Source organism: Odontomachus brunneus, unplaced genomic scaffold (genome assembly GCF_010583005.1).
Source record: "Odontomachus brunneus isolate Ranch 3 - 2012 unplaced genomic scaffold, Obru_v1 Obru_scaffold_117, whole genome shotgun sequence".
NCBI lineage: Eukaryota > Metazoa > Arthropoda > Insecta > Hymenoptera > Formicidae > Odontomachus > Odontomachus brunneus.
Genome location: NW_022639567.1, coordinates 647663 through 671236, shown reverse-complemented (window position 1 = coordinate 671236; position 23574 = coordinate 647663). Strand labels below are relative to the sequence as shown.

At 34.9% G+C, this 23574-nt stretch overlaps 1 protein-coding gene across 1 annotated transcript in view; it reads right to left on the bottom strand.

The window, feature by feature from the left end:
• The window catches only part of LOC116849494 (aristaless-related homeobox protein-like), a 33563-nt gene that overhangs the window by 4384 nt on the left and 5605 nt on the right, over positions 1 to 23574 (bottom strand). Inside the window, exons 2-3 of the mRNA XM_032826686.1 lie at positions 10859 to 11124; positions 1041 to 1128 (exon numbers count right to left, since the gene is read on the bottom strand). Of these exons, the coding sequence (XP_032682577.1) occupies positions 1041 to 1128; positions 10859 to 11124 (354 nt within the window). The remainder of the gene's footprint in view (positions 1 to 1040; positions 1129 to 10858; positions 11125 to 23574) is intronic.

Below are 23574 nucleotides of genomic sequence, written 5' to 3'. Positions count from 1 at the left end.
GGTATCGGTAAGAGGCCACGGTATTATTTTAAAATAATTGAGATTACACTAAAAAATATATAATCTTATCTTTAACAGAACCCTCTTATATGTGTCTCTTTCTTTTTAAGGAAGTTCTTTTAAAATCAGAAAAGAAAATATTCTAGGTACAATTTTCTCTTAAAATTAATGAAATTTCATCTTTCATTTACACAGTTCCAGTCTTGTTAATAGAAATTTCTTTTAGTAAGAGATTATTCTGTTAAATATATTCTTCTTGATTTAAAAGAAAGGAAAAAGGTTAAAATAATATTTAATAGATTTCCATTTCATTAGAAAACGAATATTATTTCGGTAAAAATATTTGCTTAGAAAGTGGAATAAAGGAAATAGCATCTTGCAACACTGAAGTTATTTTTTTTGAGTGTAAGAATATTTTCCTTCTAATTTTAAAACAGTCCTCTTGAAGCCATATGTGTAAGATGATTACGCTAAGGAATTAGATTATATTTTTTGATTAAATTAGAACCTTATAAATTGTTTATGAATTGAAAAACTTATTAATAAATTGACCTTTTATGAAATTCCATCTATATTTAGAACTTCTCTTATGTGCGCGATTATGCAATTTTTTCCAAATATTCTTAATTTTTGTATTTTTATTTATTTACTTTATATTTTGAATTTCTGTATTGCTACTTGTGATAGTATTTCCATTTTTGATATGTACTGTCCCGTTTATCTCGTTAATAAAAATTATTATTATTATTATTATTATTAATTAAGATCTGATAGCATCATCTTATACAAATCAGATTCAACTTGATCAGAACCATAAGATAAACTTCTAGTCAGCTGTTTGTTAAGAGTCGAAAAAAGTCATGGAGAAAAGTCGATTAATTATTCCTAAATAGGGGCAGAATATAAAAACAAGATGTAACACAAATTATTCATCACTAACAGTAATTTTCGCAAAAAAAATGTTCTCTCTTTTTATACGAGAAGTGGTAAAATTCGACAAAGAGCTCAGTTTAAATGACCACCATCATGCTGAAACTCACCGCCTTGCTCGACGTGCATGAAACTAGTATCTCTGCCTAAGGCCTTTTCCTTCTTGCGCCATTTTGCGCGACGATTCTGAAACCAGACCTGAAACAGAAGAGAAATATTTTAAAACGAGCGTTTGATTGAGATATGCATTACATAATTTTAGATTGCTTAACAGACGATATGTAATTAAATTCATTTCTCCTTTATACCAATATCAGCGCGCTGGCTTCTATTTGACCAATTCTACTTGTCATATTTTGTTGATCGAATATTTAGGATCTTTATCATTAACTTGATAAATATTTTGTATGAAATTAATCAATGTATTTTGCTCCCATCGCGACGAGAATATTGCAGTGCAGCGAATGATAAATTGCCGCAAGTAATTCCATTATCGTATTAGACTGTTAAGAGATAATACGCGACCTTCAATGATCGCTAATTGTCAGAATACCAGGGTATTCGTCACGAGGATCCGCAACGGGCAGAAAAGGGAAGCGCATGAGAACCCCAGGTGCGCGTATCAGAGCTCAACAAAAGCTTGCTCTCGAGCTTGATTAAGCTAATTGTTAACAATTATCCTGATTTCCTCCGTACCCTTGAGTGCCAGTAACCCCTGCCCTATCCTCGTCTATTATCGGCCACCCTATCGCTAGTCCGGTTGCCGTACAAATGCTTTCGCTTTCCGCTTGAGTTGCTCCGATTTTTCGTTGGCTACCAGAAGCACCAGACAGGAAAGAAGGAGAGAAAAGAAAAGGACAAGAGAAAGAGGGGAACTTTTATTATATCTCAGGCATCGTTATTCAGACTCGATAATGGAAAAGGTATATAAAAAAATGCAAAATTAAATTTATAAAAGAATATATATAAATATAAAATAAAACAAAGAGAGGGAGGGAGCTTAATTTATTGTGTGTCCTTTAGTCCTTTAGTCCTTCACACAATCGCAATTTTAAAACATGATGTACAGGATAAATGTAGACTAAAAGAAAAATATGTGTGTAAGCAATGTCCATATGCAACAGTGTCAAGCAAATAATTTAAATTATAAGTACTATAAAGAGACAGTTAAAATAAGACAATATAATAATATCAATTGTTTATTCGCGCAGAGTGATAGTTTGTGATCTGTGATAGTTTTTTTTCTTTCTAGGAATGCGCGAATTTTTCTCAGCTTTAAGGATTGCGATGATATACGACGACGTTAATCGCAACTTACTTGACAATCGAATAAAATTATAATACCCGCGGTCCGTTAGACCGTGGCGAATTAGCAATTTAACACGGTTAGATTGCGGAATAAAATCAAGCGACCGAGGAAAACCAGGGGAAACGCGCCGGAGAGAAGAAAGTGGCATCGAGGAAGGAGAGAGGAATAACGTTGAGGCGAGGGAAAGAGGTGAGCATTGCCGGGCGAGGGCAGGAAATTCAATTGCCTAATTGCTGTTAATTATTTAATCGCCCCTGAATAGCCCCTAACGCCTAAGTGCTCGCAAACCTTGCGTCATTTAAGCGACCCGCCGCCTCCCGGACTCGAAAGTTTGCAACGCCGACGCGTTTCCATAACTGCGCGTATTAATCCCTCGGACCATTTACCATCGAACTCGCTAATATTTCCATAATTCCGCGTAATTCCTCCGCGAATTCTTGGCCAAATTCTGGGCATTTATTCCGATTATTCGCGCGATGGCAAAATATAATCAAGCGCGACCTTTCCTTGCCTCGCACAAACGTTCGATTAATTAGGATAGAACGTTTTCTTGGCAAGTATCCTTAATTAACGGTGCTCAAAGAAGATTACGAAAAAGACGTCTATTGCGTAAATCGGAAATTATCCAGACAGACAGGCGTGCGTAACTATTTTTAGAATGTTTGTGCGTTCGAAATATATATGTTGTTATTTGCGTATTTGGTTATGTAATGTTCTATCTCTCTAACTATATTTATATTTCTCTCTTCAGTACTATCTTAGACCAGTTCGTGCTTGTTTACATATATAGATTTTATTTAGATTTTCCAAATTATCAGCATAAGCTATGTTATGTATTATTGTGTAATTTTATAAATTTTCGTTTTTCTCCTTAATATTAAGAAGAATTTTCCCGATTGGCAACTTTATTAGTCGATTTATGAAACTGACGTCAATTATGAATGATTTAAATGGCACTAGTGTTTATTAAACGACTTAAAAAAATTGAGGTATTCTGTTCTATATATGTATTTGTTTTGTGTGTTCTCTCATAACTCGAGAACCGTTAAGATGAAACATTTGTTATTTATTCAACATGTTATTTCAATATGGTTCTCTATGATTTGAGTTTGCCCAAATGATCTGAAAATTGAATAATTCAAATGCTTTCTTGAAAATCCAAGGACACCTAAAAATGCAAGGCAAAATTTTTGTTTTTAATCCACTTAAAAAAAGAAACTTTTCTTAACCGATTTTAAAAATAAATTTTTAATACATAATTGAAAATTATACAAAATAAAAATCTAAAAAGATTTTTTTAATTTTAAAAATAAACTGTCTTTGAAAATCTCACAGTTCTAAATATAAAATAATTTTGAATATTTCTACAATCCTCTCCTAATATTCTAAATATATTAAAAGTAAGCGTGGAAGAAACACATTAATCAACTATGTGCATATTTAATTGAAGAAAGATAAATAATTTTAAAAAATATTCAATCAGTGAGGTTATCACGCTAATTTTTATAATATTATTAGAATATTAGAGTAGAATTAGAATATTAGAATAGAATAGAATATTAAAATAAAATTATAGATACTTGAAAATTTTAAGACAAAATTGCTTCATAATTTTTAGTTTTTGAGATTTTTGAAAGCAGTTTATTTTGTATTTAATTTTTTCACATGGAATGACAAAATAGAAATACGAAAGAAATACAAAAAGACTGGTCGAAATATACTCGGAACAATATTACATAAAACGAAAATATGTTACATAAAATGTAATATGGAAATCTGAGCGTAACTTTTAGTAAATCCGTTGCTGCATCGATATGATAAAATATTTACATTATTTCGCCCTCGTTTGTGCAAGTGTAATTTGCTAAATGTAGACCCTATATATAACGCTGATAGGGAGGCCGGGGCTAGTTGGCAGAATCAGTTATTTCTAATATTTTCTAACAAGTTATAAAATTAAACAAGATTTTTAAATATATCAAAGTTATATAGCTTTGAAATCCCTGCTTGGTTGATTCTGAAATCTATTAAAGAACGGTAGAAATAGATTTTGCCAACTTATCTCAGCGACCAAATAACCCCGACCTCTCCTATGCAATTTCTGAGTTCATGCAACTATTCTATCTGTTGCGTCATATTTAAACATCATATTATTATTAATATTTAATTTGTAATTTTGCATTCAATATATAAACAGTATCTTTAGAATATTTGCATATTCGAAGTATATATGTTGTTATTTGCATATTAAATTGTATAATGTTTTCTCTTTAAATATGTTTGTATTTCTTTGTAGGCCTCATTTAGACTTTCTAATTATCAGCGGCATAAGCTATGTTGTGCATTGAGTAATTTTTTAAATTTTCGAAAGTGTAAAGAGTGAACATTAAAGAGGAGAGAGATTTGGAAAGTGTAAATAAGGTCGTATATGAACAAACACGAACTGATCTAAGATTGTGCTGAGGAGAGAAATTATTTGTTTATTTATTTAATTACTTAACGTTTTTTATCACAGCTCGAAGATTCATAAAGGTAATCGATAGAACTTTTTGGGGGCTATCAGAACTTTCAACAGAACTCCAAGATTCTGAAAAATATTAAAAATATATAAAAACGCAAAAGAAAACTTATATTTAGATTATTCGATCGTAATTTTCTCTCCTTAATGTTAAGAAGGATCTTCCACTGTAACTTTTTTGTTTTCGATCGCAGCTCGAAGATTCATTAGCATAATCGACAGAACTCTTTGGGGGACTACCAGAACTTTTAATGGAACTCTAAGATTCCGAAAAAAATTTTTATCTCTCGGGATCTTTAAAAATTTGGACCAATGTAACTGTTCTGTTTTATCGGTAGCCCCTTAGAAAATTACGATCGAATAATCTGAATATAAGTTTTCTTTTGCGTTTTTATATATTTTTAATATTTTTCAGAATCTTGGAGTTCTGTTGTTGAGAATTCTGATAGCCCCCAAAAAGTTCTATCGATTACCTTTATGAATCTTCGAGCTGTGATAAAAAACGTTAAGTAATTAAATAAATAAACAAATAATTTCTCTTCTCAGCACAATCTTAGATCAGTTCGTGTACGACCTTATTTATACTTTCCAAATTATCAATAAATAAGCTATATGTGTTATGTATTATTGTGTAATTTTATAATTTTATAATTTTCGTTTCTCTCCTTAATGTTAAAAAGGATTTTGCCTTTAATTAATTAAATAAATAATTTTATAATGTAAATTTAATGATTAATTCACAATATAATTGTCATATATATATATACATACAGGGTATTCCAGATCACCTTCACAATCTCTCGTGAGAACGTAGAGCGAACTGAGATGAATGCAAAAGTTCTATATCATTTTGCAATATTCGTAATAATAGTCAAGATATTAATTAAAAAAAGATTGGTAAATGATCGTGGGCGATATGGTAGATGAGCTGCAATGGCGCCGTCTACCGTTGTATACTTTTATATTAAGTTCAACTAAACAAAAAAGTTTTTTACCATTTTGCAAATGACAATATAGATTTTCAGATATTAATAAAAAAAAAATTGTCACAAGATTATGTACCATGATGCACAAATTTTCTTTAATTAATGTCTGAAAATCTATGTGATCATTTGCAAAATGGTAGAGGATTTTTGGTTCAGTTTGACTTAATGTGTAAGTATACAACGGCAGATGACGCCACTGCAGCTCATCTACCATATCGCGCGTGATTATTCATCAACCTTTTTTAATTAATATCTTGAGATTTATTGCGAATATCGCAAAATAGTATTAGACTTTTGTGTTCATTTCAATCCGCTCCACATCCTCACAAGAGATTGTGAAGGTGATCTGGGACACCCTGTATACGTGTATGTGTGTGTAATTTAAAAGATTGTAAAATTTCCACCATACGCTATCACACGTCGTTAATATCGTGAAGGTTTGTCTGAATGTTTATCGATGTTACATCAATCTTCTCAACTTGATAAAAGACTGAGCAAGCAAAGAGAAAGAATCATCTGACTGCACAAACTGCACGATGAAGTGATTCATTGCGATTCCGGGAAATCGAGGCGAGCTGCTCTCGCGCGGGGCCCCATAAAAATTCCGACGCAACGTCCGAATCCGGCGATCGCAAAATCGACTGGCAACGGGGAAGAGGGATATAGGAAACGTCAGAAGCGACTCGCGATTGCATTACCATACGCGCGATCGTCGCGATACATCGGCCGGCCGTTAATACCGAAAAATGGGGTAATTTCGCATCTGGAATCGGCGCGAAAGCGCGGGGGAGGGAGGACTGACTGGCGAGAGACGAGGAGAGAGGAGGGCAGGAGGATTTCCTAGATTGAAATAAAGTGGCCGTGGCACCAGTGCGCCGCGGCGGATCATTTAGCGGTTTTGTCGAGCGACGGCCAATTGCCGGCATTGTCGCTCCGCTGTACCACAATGGGCCAATCGGAATGCTCTCTGTCTCTTTTCAGCATCGCCGCCACCCTTCCGTCGACGTTGCTCTACGCAACCCCTTGCACTCACTCGTGGCCATGATGTGGAATATGACGCACATGTAGCAATGTATGTATATATATGCATATATATATATATATATATAAATATATATACATATATATGTATATCTGTGTGCGCGCGCGTGTGTGTATGTGTGCACGCCTCCTCCAAAATTGCCGACAGTTTCTTTGCCGGGTGTGTCTACGTCAGTACGAAACAATCGTTGAATCGTCGATTCCGGGGTCGCGCTCACTCGTCGCGGGGGAGTATAGGTTCTTTGATGAAACCCCTTGATCGCGACATAATCGCCGCACCGTTGATCCTCGTGAGAGATCGTCACGATTTGCCCGCACTGGGCGAAAATACTGGAAAGTTTATTTGCAGGCCATCAAATTTATCTCTATGAGGTAAAGCCTGGCTTTCTTTATATATAAACTTTATATATCCCGCAAATAAAGTTTCAAGTATCCTTTTTTGTCTTCTCTGAGTGCACGCTTGACATTGCCTGACCGAATCACAAAATGATCCGTCGATCTAGTCGAAATCGTCAAACGCAACGTCGTTAATTTGGCCTTCTAACCGGGATACTTTCGTCAGAATGAATCTTCCCCGAGAACTGATTTATCTGGAGGACAACAATGTATTAGAGAGCAAGTGCGCAAGCATACGGAGGGATAGAGAGAAAGAGAGAAAAAGGAGGGAGGCAGGAAACGATGCGTACCTGCGGATTGAACTACACCCCAACGAGGTGCGCAACGTACTTGAATTTGTCAAGGATGCCGCTTTAAAGTAATTCCTAAGCAGATTACTGCTCTATACGAGGCAGCTCTCTGCGTCTCTTCGCCCCTCTTCTTCCCTTCCCAACCCTGCCTCCCTCGCCGCCTTCTATCCCCGAGGAATTAATCATCGACGGGATCTGGGCGCTGCGTATGTTTCGCAAAATTACAGATATAGAAACGGCAGCGGGACATTTTGCGATACAATGGTCCCTAATTAGTTGAGTGACTCGCGCCTGGAGGCTGAGAGAACGCAATCCTACAAAGATTCGAGGACACTTGATGCTCCTCTCTCTTTCTCCGGGCTCTCCGCGAAATACACAGGAATTAGTCGTCACGCGAAAATTGTTGGCTCGTGAAGATCGTTTTACGCCATTGTAAGGCTGGCCACTGGTGCAGCACCGCGGAAGCGTTGTGTCTTATTCGCGTAAACAATGGTGAGTAAATTTCGGAATCGTGAAGGTAAATCGTATGCGCAATCTATGACTGATAACAACGATAACGAGGTATATAACACAGCGATTTTCGAAGTGAGTTATCAACACTATCAATGTAACACTCGGAATAGACGCGCTCGCGCAGCTCAGCACATCATTGGCCGGAGTTCTTCAAATTGGACCCCATATTTAAACGTGAAATTTACGCACGAGCTGCCGGTTAGCCTTTTAAACTCCGTCATGCTGGCCGAATCTAAAGCTCGTTATTCAAACTACTTACGAAACTTGCGAATGCCACTATCAAATGCGTGAAACTCGACGACACCAGCGTGCCTTTGTGAATTCGGCCGGCCAAAGCGGCGAAAGGTTAATTATGCTTCTGCAACCGTCTCGTCTGCTGATAAAATCTGGCTCGAACTCTTTCCCTCCCTCCCTCGTTCCCTTCAGGCCGCATTTGAAATATCCGAATTGGCCGTCGCGGAAAAAGGCGTGAGTTAATCTCTTCCCAAACACACGGCGGAAGATTAACTTTTCCCCCATGTGAGAGTATCGCAATTACATGATACAGTCGAGAAAACCGTTAACAACACTATTCTACATTGTTATACATACATTTCATAACGGAGAGAGAATTGGAATAATACGTGTACTGCGCTTTCAATTCATAAAAAGAAACAAATTAGACACATTTAGGTTTATTAAAATCATAACTGAAATTACGTATTATTACGTTGATGCAAAAGTAATTTTTCTACTAAATTATCTTAGAAAATATGGTCAATTAAGAGGAGAATAGAAGTCTTTATTAGTTGTCCAAAAAATACCCAGTCGATGTTCATTTTACTCCTAAACATTATTAATTCTTCAAAGTTGGGTAATTTTGTTTTCTATTTTATTTGGCAAATAATTTGCGAAAAAACATTTGCCTAACATCTAATCTAACATTGCCTAACATCTTGTCTTTTTCATTTCAGCGCTATATAAATTATATATTAGATAATAAAACAAAAGAAATTATGAAAAAAACTGCATAAAAGGTAACACTTTACCGATTTTTTCTTTTTAAAACATGTTATAGACAATGAAATTCTCTCTCTGAGTAACTTTTTCCTATACAACTATATGGGGGTCACGTATAGTTTTAGAGATATCCGACTTTAAAGTTTTAAAAGTGTATATGTTATAAATGGACTTAACCCTGACAATCGACGATACTCCTCCATATTTATTGTAACATACGCACCAATAAATTGTTTTTGTATATGTAGAAATAATAAATGTATGACTTAAATCTTTCGCCTACGAAAATAATGAGTTTATTGTATACTAAATTAATAGATTCTGAAAAAATTAGCAAAGACTCCTACGCAAGGGGATATTTGACTTTAAAGTTTAAACATTAAAAAATAAGGTAAATATAGCAAACAGTATACTGAGAAAAAAATTTACTAAATTTCGAAAAACGTTTGTTTGAATACGACTGTGAACATATTTGTTTAAATTAAGTAATTATTTTCTAAAATTAAATAAAGAAGTTTCAAATATAAATTTCTTTCTTTGATTTTAGAAAATAATTACTTAATTTAAACAAATATATTCACAGTTGTATCCAAACAAACGTTTTTAATATTTAATAAATTTTTTCTCAATGTACACGTATATATGCGCCCCCTCCTCAAAAAACTAACCTAACCTATCTATTGAAATATGGTAAATTGTACACGTATATACGTAACTCAATCTCTATATTTTTATATATAATTTGTCAATGGAAAACAATATAAAAATACAAATGCAGGTACTGTTTGAGATCTTGCAATTTACATTATATGCAAAATATATTGCAAGTAGTATCTGCATTTATATTCTTATATTGTTTTCCACAAATTATATATATATATATATATATATATAAATGTAAAGATTGGGTTATACGTATATACGTGTACAGTTTACCATATTTCAATAGATAGGTTAAGTTAGGGTTAGTTTCTTAGGGGAGTGCGGGGGGAGTCCCTCCGCCGCGCATATACGTATACTTTATTTAATATGTGTATAGTGTATGTCTATATAAAAATGAGTAAAGTCTATTTATAACATGTACATTTTCAAAACTTTAAAGTCGAATATTTCCAAAACTATATGCGACCCCCATGTATAGTTGTATACGAAAAAGTTACTCGGAATTTCATTCTCTATAACATATTTAAAAAAAAAATCGGTGGAGTGATATCTTTTATGCAGTTTTATCAAAATTACTACAAAAATCATCAAATACTTCTTTAAATCATTCATATAAAATTTTTCCAAGAAAGAATATACATTAAGATAAGGACACAACCATCTGATATATAAAATAGTTAATAGCACGTGTCCTAATTATTTATTTAATAAAATAAAATAAAATTAATATTTAATAAAATAAAATTAATACTATATGAAGGTACAATAAACACTATACAAAGAAGTAATATTAATTAATTAAGTAATAGCATTGATTGATGTAGAATTAGTAAAGAACAGAAAACGTTATCGCATGACGGATTTAAAATGTATAATAAGCTTTCGAATGAAATAAAGAGGGAACAAAGTCTGCAAAGCCTTAGAAAAATGCTTGCGCAACGTATTAAGAGAAAAGAATGTTTGGAGGTGGGATTGTTAACAATAATGAAGCTAAAATTATTATTAACTAAAAATTATAATGTAACTGTAGATTCAGTTTTGTGGGTAAAATCTACTGTGATAGCTACTAGAGCTAAATAAATATCTATCATCATCATCTCCTTCCCCTTCTCTTTCTTCCCCTTCCCCTCTCTCTTCCCCTCTCTCCCTTTCCCTCTCCGGTGCAAACGTTTTTGCGCGTTTCCTTACTTTCGCAAAATATCGTCGTTCGTACCTGAACTCTAGCCTCCGAGAGGTCCAGTCTCATTGCCAGCTCCTCTCGGGTAAACACGTCCGGATACTGCGTGTTGCCGAAGGCCTTCTCGAGCTCGTGCAGCTGATAGGTCGTGAAGGTCGTGCGTGAACGCCGCACTTTGCGCGGTCGGTCAGATTCACCCAGGTTCAGAGGATCGTGCAGGCCGTCGTTGATCTGATGATCGCTCAAATGACCGAGCTCCGTGTCGCCAGCGTCAACGGCTGCGTCGGACGACGTTGCGTGATCTGAAAACAATAATACCACGACTGTGCTGTATATTTGCGACGAAAACAATCTCCGCAGTTTTAGTTTCCATCTTCTTATTCTTTCATTGAAACTCGTATCGTAGGCTGACTTGAACAAGTGAAACGTTTTATCACACGGAGAAAATATTGTAGTAAAAATTGCGATGCACACAACTTCAATTGTCCGAGAAAAGACTGGTATTATTACCAAAATTATAATAAAATATAGTAAAAATTATTATAAATGTAATAAAAATTATCATATTTATGGTCATTTTTACTGTTTTATTATAATTTTTATAATAGTGCCAGTCTATTCTCGGGCTTCTAAAATTGCATTCTTTCTTTCTAAATTTCATCAATTTTTTGTATTTCAAGCTTTAAGATGCGTTGTTTTTCATTTTCGTACAATTTCTTATTTTGAAGATAAAGCTGTTTAATAATGGCTCTTACCTCATGTAGTAAAATGAAAAGTTTAATTGTATCTTAATGCGCATTGTGTGAAAAATAAGTGCTTTTTGCACTTACACAATACAATATAATTCAAAAATGTTAAGTAAAAGAGCAGCATAACTTCAGCAATTTTATATATTGTACAGGCTATAGAATATAGACTGTGTTGTCGTCCAAAATGAAAATAATTGCTACAGTTATTACTCTCTTATTTAATATTATCTTATTTAATATTTGTTGATTATATTACATAAGCATAAAATAAAATTGCTTTTTACACACAAAAGAACTTACATTCCACACCTTACTTTCAATGTGATGTTAAGATAGAATTAAATCCTTTTTCCATTTATTACACGGTGCGAAACTGCTATTTTTAAATAATTATATCTCCAAAACAAAAAATCGTAAATGTAGAAACAAAAAATCGAAAACACATTTTAAAGCTTAATTATTTTTAAGGGCAAAACATTTTTAAAAGTAATAACTCTAATGTCTCTGTTACAAGTTTAGATATGTAACAAATATGTGAAATATAAGAAACTTGATAATATTTATTATTATTATAAATAATATTATTATTACTATTATTATAATTATTATTATAAATATTTATAATTTATTATTATTTATGCTTGGCAAAAAATCGACCACTGAATGTTCAAATGATAGATATTTTGAACCTTATATAATATTATATATATATATATATATATATATATATATATATATATATATGTATGTATGTAAGGTAATTAAAATATTGATCACAAACTCATAAAGGATTAAAATTCATACTTTCATATAGAATTAATAAAATTAAAAAAAAAATATCTTGTTGCTATGAGGTCATGAGATCCTTTTTAATCTTTTTTACTCCGTCCTTTTCAAGATTGTGACGCGGTGGACAAATTCATAACACAGATTTACGTTTAGCAACTAAAAATACATCAGAAATGACTATTCGTACTCGTGTAGTAAAATATTGTCGAGCAGTGATATTAAAATCTTATAAAATTGGAAAATTCTACCTTCAATTTTAATTAACAAATACGATAGACTTTTTGTACGCGTCAACCTAATAATTAATACGTTTGACATATCTTTCCAATGTCGATGGCTCTTCCCACATATCCAAAAAACATTACAAAATTTGAAAACGTAGGCAATTGTACACTTCCTTCGTCTCATAAACGACTCGAGGGAGCGCACAAAGAGGATCACAAACGATTCCGCTCGCAATTCCATTTTCCGACAATCGCACGATCGTATATAAATGTCTAAAACCATTTGTACACAACACGAGCGCGTGTACTCCTCTAGGCGGCAAATCATAATTGCAGCATCACGCTCGAATGGAGGAAACATCCGTGGGCGGTCGAAGGGAAGAATTTTTCTCCCGTTTGTGTGACGAGTCGCGGAAATCCCTGCGACCCTCCCAAGTTATTTGGCGTATCCCCGCTTGTTAAACGCCCATACACACCCACACACATATACGGACGTGTACACCACGTACACGTCAAACGATACCTCCGATACTCGAGCGCGAGAGACGATCGAGGCGATTAAGCCATATCGCTCGCGTTGCCAAAACGAAATTGTCGTTTTGCCTGATATATCCTGGCGTCGGCGGCGTCGGCGGCGTCGGCGGCGGCGTCGGCGTCGGCGGCGGCGGCAGGGCGGCGGGGAGAGAACGGGCGCAATTTCATTTTTAAGCCGCACAACGACCGGTACCGATATAACCGATACGCCGATGACGTCCGATCGGCGGATTTGCCAATTTTTAAGCCTCACCCGGTGCTTCATTTTTTTCCCCTTTTTTTTCATGCGCCGCTCCATATATCCGGCCCGCGTGTACACGCGCGAAATACCCTACAAATGTAAGTGCGCACATTATACGTATGTGCTCGACAGTACTTAAAAGCCGTCGCTGTCAGTGATTAGCAAATATCACGAGTGCATACTACCGCCCGTCCCTCTTCCTCCTCCTCCTCCTCCTCCTCCTCCACCTCCGCCTCCACCTCCTCGTTCTCCACCCTCTCTCCCTGTCGCAATACAGCAGTCTTGCACCCCCGTGCAACACATGCCCTTCTCGGCTTTCTGCGATCGCAACCCGCGCGTTCCCCTCCGTCTTCCCTCTCTCCGCCCCCTCGTCCCGGTCATACTTCCTGCCATGGCCACTCGTTCCCGTTCTGTCTTTTGCGCGAGCATCAACGAGGGCTTAAAGCCCCATTAGAGTAAACTGCACGTAGATGCAGTCAGGTATTTCGTTCGATACGCATCAGGCGAGAAATCGAATCGCCTGATCTGTCGACGGGCTCCCGTATAGGGCAGGTATCTTCTCCTCGGCGGAAGAGAGTCGCCGCGCGCGCGGAACGGTTGAAATTTGCAGGGCTCGTCAGGACTGTCACAGTTTGACGCGCTAGTCGAAGATCCCGGTCGAGTACGATCGCTCGAGAACGAAATTTGTCATCTACAAACACGCCCGCTCTCTCTCTTCCCCCCCTCTCTCTCTCTCTCACTCTCTCTCTCCCCCTCCCTCTCTTTCTCTCTTTCGCGTTTATGCAAAAAATTTGAATAATTGGTGGATTGTTTCAACAACTTTGTTACAAAACTTGCAACTCTACACAACGGCCGAATCGATACGCTTAAAAACGCTGGAAAAACGCGCGGTGTAATGCGGCGGATATTGTACGAACGCTCAAATAATCGCAAATCGGGTGATCTGCATATAATTCCGAAAGGCACTCGACACGTTAAAAATAAATTCAGCGTAACGAATTTTAAAAAGGCGCTGCAAACACGGAGGAGCGTCGGTGTGCGTGCGTGCGTGCGTGCGTGCGTGCGTGCGCCGATGCGCTCGTCGGGCTGTACTCGTGAAGGCATTGCCGGACAGTTTGCGAGCGAAAAAGCGGCAAAAATCCTCCGTGGATTCTATGAGAATGCATCATGACGACGTCGTGACAAAACCCGATGTGCGACCGACAAAAATCGAGCATCGCGACAGACCTTGTTATCTCTTTGACACTCGTAAGAAACGGTATACGTGTACACTAGGCGCGCGTCGTAAATTGCCACGTGATTTATTATTCCCCTTTAAGCTCGCATTTATGCCGGTAATCTTGAGGACGATACGAGTCTCTCTTCTTCTCTGCATTTCTTGCAAAAGCACCGGCTTCCCATACATTTCTGCCAAAGCATCGAAGCGCTCTTTCCGCGAACTCATCCGATCATGTTTATCATATAAAATGCTGCTGTATGGCAGAACTCATAATTGGTCCTGCAGTTTAAGAGAAACAACGTAAGTTGTAGAATAAGTAGATAATCAAAAAATATAGTAAACCTTCTTATGGAAATGAGAAATTCTTGATTCACACGTATCTAGTTGAAACTAACTGATTCAAACTATTAACCCTCCCAATAGCAACCAAGGTCATTTATGTCCAAGGCATTCTAAGAAGTGCTCGTTTCTCAGAGCATATTTGTTTAAAAATTATTAAAAGTACTTAGCAACTTATTTTTCACAAGAAAGCTATGTGGTCTTCTACTACACAGAAAAAAAAGATACTCTTATTTGTAAAATATTTTTATTTTTAACACGTAAATCTCAAAATTAGAGATTATATAGCGTTATATAAATAAAAATAAGTTACTTGTATTAACACATTTTATTTAAATCAACAAAGAAAAATATATTCTTATTACTCAAAAATAATTTTCAATGATGGAAAACACAAAATATTAAATTAAGAGTAGTATATATTTAAATCGGGAAAAAGGACTTAAAATGTTCTTAAGTCGGGAAAAAATATTATCATCAAGATAACAATATTCATATATTGTACTTCTTAGGAGACTATTATAATAAATAAAATATTAATATTTAAACTATTATTCAAATAAAATTATAACATTATTGAAATCCATTGTTGAAATTCAAAATTTCAAAATTATGTATTGTTGCTTACATATAAAATAATGTTAGTTTGAATAGAGGAGATCGTGTCTGATCGTTACACTTTTTACATACTGATTAAAAAAAGACATATGCAATATTTTTTTTAATATTGTGCAAATGTTCATACAGATACAACTTCCAAGCAAAGGAAAAAAAGTATTATCCTTATATATATTTATAAAAAAAAAATGTATTAAAAAGTTATTAAATTATAAGTAAAGTAGCACAAATGTGACTATCCACATTATACCAAAGATTGATTGTCACATGTCTTTTATGTAAATAAAATAAGACAAATAATTTCTGTTTTAAGTGTTTTATTAAAATTGGTGATATCTTACAATCAGATACAATAACAATCATTGAAATAGGAAGATTTAATTTTTATAAATTAAAATTATAATTAAAATTATAAAAAATTAAAATTATAAAAATATAATTAAAATTATAATTACCATTGAAATAAGAAGATTTAATTTTTATAAACTTTGTAATAATAACTTTGAACTATATGATTTTATTTTTAAGACAGATTCACTGCAACATGTATAACGTGATACATCATTGCGTATACTCCCATGCTCTTACATAAGTCATGTCATAACTACGTGACGAACACATAACGCATGACAACTAATCCCACTTAATTTGAATCAACCCGAACTGTCATTTGGAATGAAAGAGATTATATTTATTAATTATGTTGCAGACTAACTGTTAACTAAATGCAGGAAAAGTTAGCTAAATTCATCACATTTTTTATAATTGAAGAGAGATTGCGAGTAGATATTCCTAAACCAACGAATCAATAAAAATAAGAGAGAAAAAACTTTACTCCGATTTTGAAGAAAGAAATTTTTGCTTGTAAATACTACATACGATGTTTCTGTCATAAATCATTTCGTATACTAATATCATACGAGTAACCTATACTATAAAGAAAAATAATGTTATCATTCGGAGAGCTAAAATAATGTCTGCCATATTAATTTCAATGATATATTATTATTGAATATATTCAAGAAATTTACTTCAATTATGGCACTGTTGTCCAATTCTGTTGATTCAACAATATTTTTGACGTGTATCGTCTTATGTAGCTTGAAAGCATTTTTTATATTTTTTAGATAATATAAATTAGAAAAGGTTATTATTACAAAGTTTATGAAAATTATTATCTTCTTATTTCAATAATTGTTTATTATATCTAATTGTAAGATATTACCAATTTTGATAAAACATTCAAAACCTTAAAACAAAAATTATTTGTCTTATTTTGTTCACATAAAAGACATGTGACAATCAATCCTAACATATTTCCAGACAACACAGACTTCTAAAAAACGTTTTAAAGATGTAAAGGATATCTAAATAAAATAAGAGATCTTTTTAGACATCTTTTGGAAGTTTGTGCTGTCTATATTGAGGAGAAAAAAGTTGTAAGCTATTAAAGGAGGAACCTAAATATTTCGATGCACAAAATTGAAAGATATACCGCAAAAAAATAAGTACTCATTCAATTAGCATCCAATGTGCGTTTACGTTTCTCGCCGTTGCAAACAAACATTTCGCACAAGCACGTCGTTAGATGTCACGCCGTCGGGTTCGACTACCCGGGCGTTCTTATATGATTAACTGATAAAATTGCACCGACGTCACTCTTTTATCACGAAGCAATTAATTAGTTAGTCACGCCAATTAATTAGTCGGCTGCATATCGCGTTTTAGATTAATGCACCTAAATTGGATAACGCCGCGAGAACGAAGCAGCAATTACAAAGTTACAATGGTTCACTACGACTCCATCTACATCCGCTTATGCGCGCACATGCCCCGACTAATCTCACATCAAATTATAATCTGCTCCGAGCGTTCCCGCGAAATCATTTCGTGCGTTACACCATAACGCTGTGCGGCGCATTTCCAGAATAATATCTGGCTCTCGATAAACGAGATCATTATCTCGTTATAAGGAATTCGATGAGCTCGAAATATCGCCGAAAATTAGTGGACTTTGTCGAGCGCCTTGCGTTCATCAAACGAGGCGAGGCGCTCGATATCGTGGCCATATCTACCCAGGATTTTATTAATTAATTATTTATTGCGACAGGATAATAAATGTCGACGAAATATCGCTGGTGTCGAGGCATTTTCCCAGTCTTAACGTACACGAAGAATTCTTTTGCTTCTTCCCGCGTTGAATCAATTTTATATTCCGATAATATTAATATCAAAATCTCCCATTCATTTAAACTAAGAAAAAATAATTGAACATAAAATTTTCATACATTATGTTGCGAAAAATACTGTATCAGTCAGGAGTTGCACCTGGACTTAACTTTAATCTGGCATACTAGGGTCATTTTTTACTTCAGCCGATTTTTCATTACCCGCAGAATGATCCAGTAGAATGAAGATTTTTGGTTTGTGCGCTAAAAAAGTTATAGTTGGTGGGGATATGAAGTTAGATTGTCGAGCCACTCCAATTGTTTGTCACATAACAAAAACGCAAAATTGGCAAACTGTGAGATCGTTTTTAATCCACGGGTATGCCAAATGTCAAAATAAAAAATAAAAATGATTTTCCGTTATATTTCGCGAGGATTCTTTACATTAAATATAATATATATGAAAAGTTTTATATAAATAGCTTATTTATTTTTGTCAATATTTTACACACACATACATACATCTATACATAACCAAAAATAAATAAGTTATTTATATGAAACTTTTCTTATATATTATATTTAATACATCAAAAATATCTTTGCACAAAATATAATATAATAAATAGTTTTTATTACATACTAAAGTAATAATATTATATATTAGTTGTATTATATATATAATATTAATATATCGCAAAAATTTGAAATTATTAATGATTTTAATTCGCTTCTTGATTGAAAAATAGTATATTTTTGTATATCCAAATAATTATATATATATATATATACTATTTAAGAGAAATCGAAACACATAATATTAAAAAAAACCTTAAAGGTATAAATATTAACAAAAAAATCATAGAGTGTTAATTTCTTAAATTTATTTTTAGATTACTTTTTATATGAGCTCATGTTTTCACTGCGTTTTATTATATTTTCAATAAAATAAAACATTTAATGAATATTTACAATTATTTCGGTACATAATTATCTTCTACAGACTTGAAAGTATATTTATTATTTTTTTAAAACATATTTATTATTTTTTAATTTTGTTATTAGCACTTTTACAGAAAGTAACTAAACAAGAACGAAAATTATTTCCTGTGTACCAGATTAAAATGCCTAAAAGATATGTAGCATGTGACTGTTAAAAAAGAAGTAAAGGCTAAGAAAATGTCTCAATACGTGCGATACATCATCGACATTATTATCCTGCCGCAATAAATAATTGATTAACCATTAACCATTAACCTGCATGGCTCTTATTAGCCAAAGTTTCTTACTGAACATATGTCAGACAGCCATAGTAAAAATTCTTAATAAAATCTAGTCTGCATGTTGAACATAAACTTAAGAAATATCCTTTCCAAATACAGATTACAGCTGTAACTCGATCTAATCACAGTCGACCGTTTTCTTCGGCAAAAAAGACTTTGCAATGGATTTGTTTCTCTTTAAGTTTAAATAACCAAGAGAGAGAACGAAAACGCAAACATAATGTAAATAAAACGATCGAGTGGCGAAGCGGCCGTATGAAGTTTGACATTCGAACGCCGATTTGTTCCTCATGTTGCAATTGATTTTTTCTCATCTAAGCATGACTCGGGGATCCGCGTCGTTGAGGCGCGCTACAATCTGTCGTGCCCCGAGCGGGCGGTCGGAGGAGAACAGGAGCTGACATTTCGAATAACCGTAAGGTTACGGTTAACCCACCCTCTGCCGTAAACATGCACACGCTGCGCACCCCCGTCCCTCCCTGTGCACGTCTCCGGCTGGGCTAATTAGACAAGCATTTACTACTCGTGCGTAATGATGCTAATCCTACTTTTCGGTGTCGATACACAGCCGGCAGTTGTGATAGGATGAGCCGAGGAACGATTTAAAACGTATGCGACGCGCGATGCACGCATCCGCCCTGCCGACGACCCCACACGTGTTATGTGTGTGTGTGTGTGTGTGTGTGCGTGCGCGCGCGCGTACGCGCTTACGCACGCACGCACACGCGCACGGAAAGAGAGGCATCGTCGTACTAATCCAAGCTGAATAGAGAGATTTCGATGTTTTTATGCCGGGGCACAATGGAGTACCCACTTGATGCTTAGCTCTCCACTGCTTTTTATTAAATCTACTGTGCGCCGACGCCTGATGTGGACCGGGCCGCTACAGCGACTACGGCGGGGAGAGGCGATCTCTCGAGGGTAGTCTCGCCCAGGCGGAGCGAAATGAAAAATTTATTTACCGTGCCGCGATCGCGGCACATGTCGAGCTTTAATAGCGCGAGCCGCTCCCCCGGAAACGAGCGGGTCGCCGAGTGCCGGCGATTCTGTCTGGTATGCGCAATAATTAGTCGATGGCTCGGGCGACGTGTGACGCGGTCGCTGTTGGATTACGCTTCCGCGAGCCATCCCCGAGATGTTTTTCTCCGTTGCGCGCCTCTGCGCGGATTATATGCGTCTAAGCGTCAAGCGTTAAAACCGATTTGCGAGCGCCAAGCCTGGTAGCCCGGCTAGATGTACTTTCGTGAGACAGGGGGCGAATTATAAGTGGCCGAGGACTTTATGTTGGAAATCTAATAAAATCCTTAAGAGGACTTAACGTTAATACCGCCGGCCGCGAGTTCTCCAGTCGGGATAAAAACGCGACGGGACCGCGCGGCCGAGGAACGTGTCGAGGAAACGCGCTGGCGCGCACGTTTGCGAAGCTCCTAGGACGCGCCAGCCCATTGAGTGTATCTATTTTTATGTGAAACAAAACGTCCACAGTAATCGGCGCTCTGTCCGTTTTCGACAGCCTCGCGCGGATTTTGTCTGATATTTCAAGGTGGCGATTTAAAAGTGCATCAGTAATAAATAATTTAATAATAATTGACTCTCGCACACATTTTGGACGCTTTAATCTGACAGACTAGGGTCGCTTCCGTCCTCGCATATTTGCATTCCGTGAAATTAAGAGATAATGAAAACCTATAAAGAAGAATAAATGTACTTTCGAGTCTGTGGAATAGAATTTTATACAGAAATGGTCGCAATTATCCACTTAAGTATTTCATCTTATTGCAAATATGAAGAGAAACGCAATGAACGGGAGTTTATGTAAAAATTTCTCCAAAATGAAATTAACAAATTTACTCTTTAGGATTTTTATTAATAGTTGAACCTATAAGATAAATAATATTGTTTATTTTATCTAGAAATATAATTATTCGACTGTACGAAAACATCGTTTTTTCAAGAGACGAATAAAATTATCCATAGTTACAAGTTTTTATGGCATTAATTTATTATATATATTTTATATATATAATACTTATTTTATTGAAATTATTATAAAGATAAATTATTAAGTTATCTGAATATTTTTTTTGTTTGAGATTAGAATTTTAAATCTTTTAATCACATATATATAAAAATAAATAAACTACTTACATACAATTTTTTTATATATTATATTTAAGATAAAGAATCAAAATATAACGAAAAATCATCTTTATCATCCACTTCGACACTTCAATCTAGAATAGACTTTATAGACAACTGTGTTTTTGTTAATGACAGACAATTGAAATGTTTCAACAGTGTTTCAACTGCATATTTCCATCAACTATTATCTTTTTGCATCGCATGAATCGAAAGTTCTCATTCCGCTAGTTTGCAGGTAATACAAAATTAAAACTCGGAATAACTCAGTATGTTAGCTTAAGATTAGTAAATGATGTATAAATTGCCATTCACCTTAATATTTCATCAAATCCAACAAGAGCACCAAATGGCCATAACGAATACTGACTACGTTTTCCGCTACATTATACTCTATAAAACACAATGTATTTTTCTCCGAAATACTCAAGACTGATGGAGATTCAGTTATAAGTATAGCATTACAGTAAAGTGTCCCTGAAAGGGTCAGTTAGGAACGACTATTACCATTATTGACGTACTGTGTAAGCACAGACAGTGTTATTGCACGCAAAGCGTATGGCAGTCGTTAATTTTATCGCCACAAACACAAGAAGTTGGATTTCATACAGCATATAACAAATTTGTGTTACAAACTATGTAGTGGCATTTTATTGGCAGAAATTAGTAATCCGACTAAAAAAATGTTTCCCATGGTCCTCATTAGATTGTATAAGATAAAGTTATCAAGTCCTAATCACTAATAGGATCCTAATTATTAGCTTTCCGCATATAATCATATTTTCTTGGGACATATAATACAATTTAGGCCTGTCAGAGTAACTTTGAACTACCATAACTTTGTCGAAAGCCAATATTTTTGGACACATTTTTTTCCAAAGATGTAGGAAAGTTTCGGCTATAAGATAGTGGCGCAATAAAATTCAAATCTGCAAACAGATCGACGTTATCTTGAAATTTTTCTGGACTCTTTACGAAAGTTGGTAAATGCCCATACAGCACAGAAAGGTTGCAGGAACATTGCATAGATATTACACGGAAACATTGTAACATTCCATATATGTTGCGAAACATTGATGCAACATTACCGCAAGGTTGTAGCAATATTGAAATATCCGCCCTTAGAAACGTCGCAATGAAACATTGTAGCAACGTTACAGTGAAATGTAATGTAATTCATTGAGCAGAAGCAGCTTTCCACTGCACTGTTAGCAGTTTTACAACTATTAGCAGTTTTGCAACTTGTAAGAATTTCTGTTGAGAAATACTTAGAAGTTAACGCTTTTCTATCATGTTTATTAAAAGTGGTCCGGCGTGTTAAATATTTTTTTAACATGTGTTAGAAGAAATAGCGACTGTTTAATAAACATGTTGGCGTAAACCACTGATGTCGTTCAGTAGAAAATCTTACAAAGCTGCTGGCAACGCATAATAAAGTTAAACTGCGTTTTTTGTTAAATGTACAAATATAAGTGGCACGTTATATGGTTTGTTCTTTTTAGTTGACTTGCACTAGTTCAAGAAATGTACACGGACTAAAACATGAGAATTTCGTACATATGTTTCATATGTTTTAATGTGTATATACATTTTTTAACTAGCGCAGCCACTTCAGCTGAAAAGATCAGACCAACAGATAACGCAGCATACAGATACTATAAAGGCATAATAAAGATATAAGAAAATATAGATATAAGTGAATACTTAAATTTTTTTCTGTGATTAAGATACAAAACGCATATATTAGACATGTATTATGCATAAATTATAGCAAATTGTAGCGTAGTTTTTAATTATTTATATTGTTTCTGCAATATTATATTAATATTTCCGATGGAATGTTACACTTCCATGTCTATGTTGTGTTTCTACAATGTTACGTTGAAATTTGAAATGATATAACGTTCCTGCAACGTAACTGCAAGCTTCTGTGCTGTATGGGCGATCAAATATTCGTTCGGGTCTCACAGACTCAACATTGCATGCGGAGGATTAATTTGTTATTTCTTATTATTAATGTTTCTATTAATAATTATACTAATAGTTAATAGTTGTAATTCTTATTATTATACGGTTCTTGCCACGCTGCATTGCATGACTTATCAGGATCCGATAATATAACCTTATACAAAGCAGATAACTGATTGAGATCAACCTGATTCGGTATGATGAGATTAATTTCGAATTGGGAAGATATAAGACGGAGCAATAAAGTAAAAATCAAGAAATACTCACTGATTTAAACTCCCTTTTCTAATATAACCAGAAACATTTATACAGATACGCTTTAAGAGAGCAGACGTGTTCTTTTCGGCCGAACTGGTGGCGCGCTGGAACTTCATTCTTTTTCCCTTCAACGCTAAGTTACACGCTTGTTTCACTCTAAAGGCAAAGAGCGCAAACTAGTTCATCTAAAAAGAACCTTATGCCGCGCAGGAAAATATTTGCG